At 51.8% G+C, this 10781-nt stretch overlaps 1 protein-coding gene across 4 annotated transcripts; it reads left to right on the top strand.

Moving 5' to 3' along the window:
• Positions 1-2824: 2824 nt before the first annotated feature.
• LOC120384932 (zinc finger protein OZF-like) lies at positions 2825-10357 on the top strand. 4 transcript variants are annotated; one of them, XM_039504033.1, is made up of 4 exons: positions 2825-2872; positions 3465-3646; positions 8259-8372; positions 8717-10357. In XM_039504033.1, the coding sequence occupies exon 4, from the start codon at positions 8725-8727 to the stop codon at positions 10180-10182; it is 1458 nt and encodes a 485-aa protein (XP_039359967.1). In that variant the 5' UTR covers positions 2825-2872; positions 3465-3646; positions 8259-8372; positions 8717-8724; the 3' UTR covers positions 10183-10357. The 4 variants fall into 4 exon arrangements, with proteins under 4 accessions (XP_039359967.1, XP_039359968.1, XP_039359966.1 ...); XM_039504034.1 differs by having other exon boundaries at positions 8714-10357; XM_039504032.1 differs by lacking the exon at positions 3465-3646 and having other exon boundaries at positions 2830-2872.
• Positions 10358-10781: the final 424 nt, after the last annotated feature.

Genomic DNA, 10781 nt, shown 5'->3' with positions numbered 1-10781 from the left:
CCCCAGCGGGGTCCAGGGGAAGCCACAGGGTCCTGCCCCCCCACTTCGCAGTCAGACGTGACTCTCAGCCAGCCAGTAAAACAGAGGTTTATTCGGTGACAGGAACACGGTCTAACACAGAGCTTGTAGGTACAGCGAACAAGACCCCACAGCCGGGTCCATTCTGGGAGCAGTGAGCCAGACCCCCACATCTGCACTTCCCTCCTCATCCCCAGCCAGCTCCAGACTCCCAAACCCCCTCCAGCCCCTCCTCTCTGCTCAGCTCCTTTCCTGGGCCAGGAGGTCACCTGACCTCTTTGTCTCCAACACCTTCAGCTGGCACCTTTGCAGAGGAGGGCCCAGGCCATCAGTTGCTAGGAGACAGAGTGCCAGGCATTTAGGTGCACTGGCCCTTTGCTCTGTAGCAATCACATACCCTGATCCACCACCTAGATACTTTAGAACTGCATAGGAGACACTGAGGCACAAACAGAGTATTCAGAGAAAACATTAAGAACATTCCCAGCTCGTCACACCGGGGTGGGGGGCTGCCATCATGTGTGGCCTCCCCACCCCTGCTATTCCCCCTGCGTGCTCTGTACCCACAAACCTTACCTCCCCTTTTCACGTATTCACACACAAATGAGTGGAAGTGCGCACCTCAATCATCCAATAGGTCAATTTGGCACATTAGCCAGGAGGAAGCAAATCGTGAGCGTTTTCGACCACAAACCCCATCCCTCCAGATTTGCAACCATCCCTGGACCAGTGACAGGGGCACAGCCATCCCTGGACCAGTGACAGGTGTGTAGGCAGCCAAGTCATTGGAAATAATCAAGGAGGAAGCCATTGAAAAAAATGAATGGGGCCACTCTGGTTATTACCTTGGGGTCAGGGGAGTGCTCTGTACCCCCAAACCTTACCTCCCTTTTCATATATTCACACACAAAAAAGTGAAAGAGCATGCCTCAAGCATCCAATAGATCAGGGTTCGGCAACCTTTCAGAAGAGCTGTGCCGAGTCTTCATTTAGTCTCTCTGATTCAAGGTTTCGCATGCCAGTAATACATTTTAATATTTTTAGAAGGTCTCTTTTTATGGCTATAATATATAACTAAACTATTGTTGTATATAAAGTATATACGTTTTTTAACATGCTTAAAACACTTCATTTAAAATAAAATTAAAATGCAGAAACCCCCAGAATCCTGCAATAGGTCAGTGTGGCACATTAGCCAGGAGGAAGCAGAATGTGAGTGTTTTTGACCACAAACCCTGTCCCTCCTGATTTGCAACCCCATGGATCAGGCGGCAGCAAGTCCTGAGCAGGATCCCAGATGCTTACGTTGTGCGGCAGAAACTGCAACTAGTAGCAAAACGGGAGGGTTTTGAAATGTGTCGGTACACCCCCTCTTCTCGCTCGCTCGCTGTCACGGCTGGATATAAAGTCCAGGCAGAGTCCCCTGTTTTTCCTAAAATTTACTCTCTGGTCTCTGATTTTCACCCTATTTTTTTCCAAAGGTTTCAAATGGCCATTTAAAGTCTCTGATTTGGGGGGGGTTCCCGCCATATTATCAGCAGCGATTTGTCCTCGTTTGGGTGGGAAATTCTTGCCCCGAGTCATTCCCCAAAAGGGATCGGGGTCACTGGGGGCTGTTGGGGGAGCCCTGAGACGCGGCTGCCTCGGGGATGGGGTGGCCGTTCCCTGCTATCAACAGGGCACAGGAGGGGAAGGACGGAACAGGTCCCCCATGGAGTCTGCCCAGCCCCATTGTTCTGCTGTCCCCTTGCATGTTGTTCAGAGACTGTTACTGGGAGACTTTAGAATGTCTCTGTGGGCTCAGCCTGGCAGGAGGAATAAAGAGATCAAACGTTTTCCCAGCATGGCAGAATCTAGGGTGTCTGTCTGCTGGGAAAGAATCGGGGGAATTGTGGTGTGAAATTAACTGAAGCCTGTTCTGAGACCTCCCCCATTTCCCTTCTTGCCCTGCCAGGCTGCAGAACAACTCCACATTTCACTCCAGCTCCTCCCGTCCTCCCATGGCACAGGGCAGAGAAATGGCTGCAGCGGAGCCAATTCAGGTAGGGATTATTGGGGGGTGGCTGGTGGGTTCCTGCAGGCGGGAGGAGGCAGCAATACACAGGTGGTGGGAAGGTTTGGGTCTGGCTTGGAGGTTCGAACAGGCAGGAAATTCACAGGGTGGAGAAAGGGAGGAGGCCAGGGGGTGGCAAACCTGCTGGGACTTGTTTGATATGTGGCTTAAAGTCTAGGATCAGAGCCGTGAGGTCTGGAGGTGAAATGCCCTGATTTATAGAAGAGGACACAACCCACCAAGGTGGGGCTAGGAAAACGGGCCAGACTCCCAGTGCTGGAGCCTGACCCGATTAACCAGCGGCTGCTGTGAGATACGAAGGTGACACTCAGCAGCGAGGCTTAGGGGAGATGACTTGGCCCCTCGTATCCAGCTCCTCACAATGAGGAGGGTGTTGGGCTCCCTACCAGGGAGCTCTCCCTGGCCCTTGCTAGGGCTCCACCTCCTGTATCAGCCCTGGCTAGTAAGTGTGTGATGGAACTGCTGGGAGAGACAAGGGGCTCTCGCTTTGTCCCCTCCCCCTGGTGTCTCCTGGATGCTCTGAGTGGGGTGGGGGTGGGACCGTGGTGACTGTGAGCTACTCAGAGCTTCCATTTGATTGGCTCCTCTCCCCATGAATAGTGGGGCTGTGGCAGGGGCAGCAGGCACTGAGTGGGGGGCTCTTGCTCTTTCAGGGGCCAGTGACCTTCGAGGAGGTGGCCGTGTATTTCACAACAGGGCAGGGGGCTCTGCTGGATCCTGCTCAGAGAGCCCTCTACAGAGACGTCATGCAGGAGAACTATGAAAACGTGACCTCGCTGGGTAAGGGTTCCTGTCCCCTCGGTTCTTAGAAGGGGAGATATGCAGAATTTAGATTCACATCATCCCCAGAATGCAATCTCTGCTCTGCCCTCTTTCAGCATTGCATGCCTTGGTTCTGCCAGCTGGTGCCCCAAGCTGGTCCCATCCCTTCCCCTAAGGCCCCGACACTGAGCCCCCACCCCAACTCCATTTCTCTCTGCTCCCCCCTCCTGGTGGCTCTGTCTAGCACCCACCCACACCCACACACTCAAAGCGGCCCAGGAGGTTTTCCCGCCTCAGGGTAGGAAGGGAGGCCTAGTGGTTAAGGCACAGGCATCGGGCTCAGATGTTCTGGGTTTGATTCTCTGCTTTGCCACAGATTCCCTGCTTAGCCTTGAGAAAGTCATGTCACCTCTGGGTGCCCTACATCCCACCTGCCCAATGGGGCTCATTCTGACCCTGCCTCCTAGGCTAAATCCATTCATGCCTGTGTGGTGATGCAGGCAATGGAGGTATCCAGGTTTTGGCATTCACAGCACCCCCTGGCAAGGAGTTCCAGAGGCTGACTGTGCGCTGTGTATAGAAATACTTCCTTTTGTTTGTTTCCCATCAGCTCTAAGACACCTGAAGGTGTATTTCCAGAATATACAAATGTTATCACCTTTCTCCAGTGGCAGTGCTGCCTTTTCCTATTAGTTACTCAGGAAGTAGAAATCAACTCTTAAACACTGCAATCTGTTTATACACTGCATTTGATATTTTGCCAGCACAAATGAAAACACACTTCAGTTCAAGGTATAGTAAAGATTCAAAACATAAAAACAAATTTAAAAAATTGAACTTTTATTTACAAATGACTGATCTAAAAGCCTGTTTTAGCCTCTGGAAACTGTTCAGTTTGTAATGTGATACATACTCAGGATTTCTATATCTCCAGTGACCCAACTGGATGAGTCTTAACCGTGCCTCAATGAAACTACAATATGACACGGTACATCTTAAATGTTATGAAGATTTGCCCTCTGAACAATGTCATTTCAAGGGCACACTCAAATATTATGGAAGCTAGTAAAGCGATCTGTTCTAAGGCAGTAAAAACAGATAGAACTAAGAGCACTCCAGGAATTGTTTAAAAAAATATCCCCAGAATCCAGAGACCAATTGAAGAAAGCAAACATTGTTGTTTGGGGATTGCGGAGCAGAGCTCTGTACAATAACTTCCTCTGATTTCCACTGGGAACAACTGAAATAACTATTTCACCAAAATACGACTGAATTAGACTATTATAGACTAAATAGAACTGAAATAAACTCTTACACTGAAAATAAAACTGACCAGTCTTGTGGGAGAGACTTTAGGAGATCAGCATCATCAGGTCCCTTCTCTTGGCCAAGGCTTGCCAGAACCTGCTCCCCCTGACTCATCCTATCAGCTGGGTGACAAGGAGCTATTTCCCACAGACAGTGCTTTGAGTGCCCCTCTGGTCCCCAGGCTGCTAGCGCGGCTGCTGGCTGCGGGGGCTGGCAGGGGGATTTCGAAGTGGCACAGGCTCTCAGCCAGAGGGGGCATTTGAGAACCTCATTAAAGACCCTCTGTGTGCAAAGGGGTGGGAGTGGAGAGAACGATACAGCTCTCCCCTCTGGCTCCCAGCCAGGGAGCAGCAGCAGCCGGCACAAGGGGGAATTTACATTTCCCAGCTGCTGATCTCTGCAACAGCCCTATCAGCCAAAGCAACTTCTAGCTCCGCTTGTAGCTAAGGGCTTCTGGATCCTCCAGTGACAGAGGGGATGGGGAGCAGCAGTTCATTTTCTGGCTGTGCTAGGAAACTCAGGGAGGAGCAGAAGCCCCTCTGCCCTTCCCAAATGACGCCCTGGAAAGGGACCACCTTTACCTGCAGTAGGAGCCGGGCTAGGAATTACAGCCACACACTGCTGGCTCCATGGGCGGTGGGTGAACAGCTGGCGTGGGCAGGCTCGCTCCCCCGCCCACCAAACGGATTGGTTGGAAACAGTTAATGCTGGGACAGGCTGAGGGGGCCCCCATTCGCAAGGGCTGATTTGTGGCTGCCACAGCTGATTATCCTGGTGGATGCTGAGCACCCACTCGTTTTCCCCCGGATGCTCCAGCCCCGGCATGCCCACGGAGTCGGCACCTATGAGCAACACCCCAACGCACCCGTGACACACGCTGGCGCTCTGCCCTCCCCTGCCACCACTCTGGGAACAGCGCACAGGGGCAGCACAGCGCGACGTCTGACATCTTCTCTTTGCTAAGGGAAAGTCTGGATTTGAGTTCGGTGTGACGACCCCTGGCCGTGTCACAAACACTGAGCCTGCTCCATACAAACCAGCTCGGACTTGCGAGATAATCCCGCTCTGTAATCCTGCGGGGCCGTCCCTCTGGGTCCAGCCCTCAGGGAGGCCACGCAGAGCCCTTAGCACTGCATTCAATTAGCGGGGAAATGAGCTGTCTTTAGAGCTCAGTCTGCTGGCTCTGGCTGGGCAAGAGTGAGTCTGTGAACCCAGCCTGCAGGCAGGGAGGGCACCAGCGGTTAGGGGCTGACTCTGCACACACTGCAACCCCTGTGGGTCAGCACCTCCCTCCCACCCGCCAGCGATCAGCTGTCCTGCGGCGGGCAGGAGGGCGGGACAGTGGTGCGAAGAGGCAGGGCAGGTGGGCGCTTGGAGGAAGGGGTGGAGTAGGGGCAGGGCCTGAGGCGGAGTGGGGGTCAAGCACCCCCTGACAACTTGGTAAATGGGCGTACAACTTGGGTAAATATGGTCAGGGCAGAGTAACATAGTCTGGAAGCCCAGGCCCTTAGTCAGGGCAGGGCATCAGGCAGTTAGGGGCTCTGGCAGGGGTTAGGCCTGGCCTAATGCAGGGAGGCTGTCACCCCAGGGGTGGGCTGGCAGGAGGTAGGGGGACCCGAGCTCACCCTACTCCACCAGGTCCCAGCCCAGGGCCATGACAGTGGCGGAGTGGTCCACCACAGGATCAGCAGGGATCTGCCTGTCACACGCCAGCCTAGTAACCGGCCAAGGCCCAACCAGACTCATCTGGTTTCCATGGGCTACTTGCTTCCTTCTCTGGGTTTGGGACCTCTGTGTTGTACGTGTCCTTGTCCCCCTGGGATGGGTGGTGAGCCGTAGCCCCAGCCGCTCCTGAGCACCTTGGCCAGCCGGTGGCTCTGGGAGCTCAGGCCAGTCCTCAGGCAGCGGTGCTGGGAGTTCCTCCATGGTCTCGTGCTCCGGCAGCGGCAGGGGAAGCATCCATCTCCCTCGGCAGCTCCAGCGCATGTAAGCCGCAGGATGCGCTTCTGGCGGGGGGGGGGGGTGTGTGGCTTTCCTGTTCTGCAGCCCAAGGGGTGGGTTGTGGTCCTCCCAGGTCTAGGGCTGAGGCAGGCCACGCCTCCATGCTACACACTCCCTTACCCTCCCCCTGAGTGTTCCTTCTGCGTCATGGCCTTCACTTTGTCTTTGATCAACCCTGGAGTCTACTAGCATGTGCGCCACCAGGCTGCTGACAGTCTCCGTGACAACAACACACCCTTGTGCACCTTCAGTGACACAACCGACAACACCCGGCGCTGAGATGAGGCAGACTAGGTGTTAATAGGCACTTCTCTTCCTACCACAGTCACAGCTCTACCGAGCTGCTCCCATTGATCCTCGCGCCGTTCGGACACAGCTGGGGGGCATGCAGATAAATGCTGGTTTTCCCATCTGTGGAACACAACAGAAACAGTGACGTTCTCTCAGTCCTTCCTCGTGTCTATTGTAGAGTCATAGATTTTGTGGCCAGAAAGGACTATTCATCCATCCTGTATAAGACAGGTTATAGAATTTCATCCAGCTACTGCTGTATTGAGCTGAACACCTTGTGTTTGAACAAACCATCTTCCAGAAAGGCAGCCAGTCTTGACCTGGAGACTTCCTGAGATGGAGAAGATGCCTCTTACTTTCATAGTTTGTAAACGTTTACACCAGCCTTACTGCACTATTTTCTATGCTTAGTGCCAACTCAAGGGTTAAGGAAGGGCAGAGTTAAGGTTGTGTGGCAGGTGTGGCATGTATTTAAACTTATAATTTCCTAGTTTTCAAAGGTTTAAGTTTGTCTCCCATCCACATGCTGGGAGACACGAGGCAGCACTGGGCAGTGTTAACGGCATGAATATAGTTCATGGGTATTTATTTACCTTGATTTTTAGTGGATTTTTTGCCAGTATAACTGTATCTACCTTAGAGCTTTTCCTGACCTAGCTACGATAGTTAGCGGTGTGATTTTTCACACCCCCATCTGACAGAGCTATGCTAGCAAAACTTTTAAGTGTAGACCGGGAAGACTGTGTGGATTTTAGATCACTTTAAAATGTGACTCTGAACCCAAATATTTTGTAATCAGAGGGCAAAACTTCCAAGGTGAACGTCTGCTGAATGCAAGAAAAAAGGACAACATGTGTTGTCTGAAAGGTAGCAGATGTGGGGCTCAATCTCACATTCATGGGTGTAGCTCAGGTTCAATGACCACAGCCAACCCAAAGCAACAGCCAACCCTAGAGCCAGAACCAAGAAAATGGCATTCTGGGGGCACCTACAAACTGAGATGAAAGCCAAGAGACAGAGCTACGTCGGGGGGAAATCAGAGCCATAGTTTCAGCCCCAGCTGTGTGCAAGCAAATGTTACAAGAGCAAGATGATTGTTTAAAAAGCCACCTTATGTGTGGGGGCTCTTAGGATCCTTTACAAATCATCCCATATTTGGACCACAAACTCTTCCCTGAATGCCCATGAAAAATTTGCCCAGCAAATTTCAAGACATTTCGAAAAAACCTGTGGAATTTAGGGTAGTTAGAATAGTTGGTCTTTAACCAAAAAATATTCCTGTTGACCTAGCCGTTGCCTCTAGGGGAGGTGGGTGACCTACACTGACAGGAAAGCCCAGTGTCTACACCAGCTCCCTACAGCAGTAGAGTTGTAGTGTCTCAAGTGTAGACAAGCCCTGAGATACGACATTCAATGACACCCCCCGTCCCGCCTATTCCTCACTGCGCTGAATCCCACCAGTCCATGCTCACTGGTCCCGGCTCTCCTACAACTCTCCCGTTCTCTCTGGGTTTCTCTCTGGGGTGAAGAAGCAGGTCCAGTGTAACTTCCCCTCTGGCTGGAGTCTTAACTTCCTGGAACACGGAGTTCCTTTCTCTGTGTTTGAGGAGCCCCTTTGCTGAGCAGTGTCTGGCTGTGTGTGTTCCCAGCAGAGATGGGGATAGTTAAATCCCTCATACGCAGAGTCTCCTGCATCTGGGGAGCTGCCCCCAGGATTTCACTGCTGTAAAATGGGCTGGGCTTAAAGTAATAGAAATGTCCCATGAATTCCCCTGATCTCCCTTGTTTTCTTTCCCCTGAGCAGGGTGTCCAGTTTCCAAACCTGATGTGATCTCCCAGCTGGAACGAGGGGAGGAGCCATGGGTCCCGGATCTCCAGGGCTGTGAGGAAGGAGAGATCCCGAGAGGTGCCTGTGCAGGTGAGGGATCATTAAACCAACTCAAAGCTCTCAGTGCCTGAAGGAAACAGCTGGGAGGCCCTAAAAGCCTTGTGAGCTCTCGGGTTTCAGGAGTGTCCCCAGGAGGCCTTGTATCCTCAGGGCAGCTGTCGCTCATGGCTTCCTGCGCATCCTGACTGACACCTGGCGGAGCTCCCTCCCTGAGGGGATGTGGAGGCAGAATTGTTCCCCTCCTCTCTTCCCTATGGGGAAGAGTTTTGGAGAATTCAGCTACTAGGTTTCTTTTCTGTCTCTCCAGCTCTAATTTTGGTTTGTTTCCCCCTTTTACATCCCTGTGTCTGAGGTTTCTCTCTCTGTCCCAGCAGGTGCTGGGATGGTGAGTGAGGAGAAGAAGCAGAATCCTCAGCAGGAAGATTCTGAGCAAGTGGCACCACATGGGGGATTATCGCACGGCTCCAGAGGGAATGTGTCCAGGCGTCGTGTGCAGGGGAAGGCCTGTGAGAGTCAGCACAGACTAGAGAGGGAGCAGAGAAACCAGCCAGCGGAAAAAGTGGGTAACTCCATTAATTGTCAGGGAACTCACCAGGACCTCCTGGAAACCACAGCCCAGCCAAGAATACCTACAGGAGAGAGAAAAAACACATGCGCTGAGTGTGGAAAGCATTTCAGTAGCCACTCAGGCCTTTTAAAACATAAGGGAATCCACACTGGAGAGAGGCCCTATGGATGCAATGTGTGTGGGAAAACCTTCAGTCAGAGCATTCACCTTATTCGACATCACAGGATCCACACAGGAGAGAAACCCCATGAATGCAGTGAGTGCGGGAAAACCTTCACTCTGAGCTTCACCCTTATTAACCATCAGAGGATCCACACAGGAGAACGACCGTATACATGTAGTGAGTGTGGGAAAAAGTTCACTCAGAGCTCAGGTCTTGTTAAACATCAGAGGATCCACACAGGAGAGAAACCTTATGAATGCTGTGAGTGTGGGAAAAGCTTTACCGACAGGTCAGACCTTATTAATCATCAGAGGATCCACACAGGAGAGCGACCCTATAAATGTAGTGAGTGTGGGAAAAAGTTCACTCGGAGCTCAGGTCTTCTTATACATCAGAAGATCCACACAGGAGAGAAACCCTACAAATGCTGTGAGTGCGGGAAAAGCTTCATTCAGAGCTCAGCCCTTAATCAACATCAGAGGATCCACACAGGGGAGAGAACCTACGAGTGCTGTGAGTGTGGGAAAAGCTTCAGTCAGAGCTTTCACCTTATTCGACATCACAGATTGCACACAGGAGAGAAACCCTACAAATGCAGTGAGTGCGGGAAAAGCTTCACTCAGAGTTCAGCCCTTAATAAACATCAGAGGATCCACACAGGGGAGAGACCCTACGAATGTTGTGAGTGTGGGGAAAGCTTCTCTGTAAAGTCAGACCTTATTGAACATCAGAATATCCACATGGGAAAGATACCTCATCAGTGCTCTGAGTGTGGAAAAACTTTCACACAGAGTTCATCCCTTAATGCACATCAGAGGATCCACACGGGAGAGCGCCCCTATGAGTGCTGTGAGTGTGGGAAACTGTTCAGACAGAAATCAACCCTAATTACGCATCAGGCAAGGCACACAGGAGAGAGACCCTATCAGTGCTGTGATTGTGGGAAAGCCTTCAGTGTGAGCTCAGACCTCATTGTACATCAGAGAATTCACACGGGAGAGAGACCTTATCGATGCTCTGAGTGCGGGAAAAGTTTCACCCGGAGCTCACCCCTTAAAAGACATCAGAGTGTTCACAGGAGAGAGAGACAGCATAGAAACTCTGTGTAGGGCGGAGAAAAAATTAAAAAAAAACAAAACACATTTGCTAATTCCCACATAGTGACCTTATGGGTTGTTTGCACCATTTGTGTCACTCTGTTCTCTCAGACCCCTCGTGTGTTGACCACTCATGCCTTTTACAGGTCGCCCTTCCCTAGGTGAATCCCGTGGTCCTTGCTCCTGTGAGTCATTGCAGTGTGTGTCCTTCCAGCAAGGAGTTTCCATCAGCCCCAGGTGGGGGAAATTGGGGTGACCACAAGTAGCCTCACTGAGTGCGAATGGACCTGGGCTTTGACTTCTGCTCTAGGATTTCCCTTGGAGTCGGCGTGCTCGAGGTAGCTATCCTGCTGTAAACACACCACTCTGTTTGCAGTGCTGACATCGCCCAGGCACAGGGGTTGGGGTTAGCTGGCATCTTCCCCTTTGGCCTGTCCTAATGGACACCCATTTTCCTGGTCTGGACAATCCCTGAGCATCACATTTATACTGTCACCCCAGTAGCAGAGCGATTGTTAGTCACCAAGTTCCCTCTTTGCTGACAAAATGTCTCCTTCCCAGTTGTGCTCGCTGGTACAGGTTGTGCTGGGCAGCAGATATTTTTACTTTTA

This window comes from Mauremys reevesii, linkage group 17 (assembly GCF_016161935.1).
Source record: "Mauremys reevesii isolate NIE-2019 linkage group 17, ASM1616193v1, whole genome shotgun sequence".
In the NCBI taxonomy this organism is placed as follows: domain Eukaryota; kingdom Metazoa; phylum Chordata; order Testudines; family Geoemydidae; genus Mauremys; species Mauremys reevesii.
Note: the sequence above shows the minus strand (reverse complement) of the source record. Positions and strands in the feature narration are given on the sequence as shown.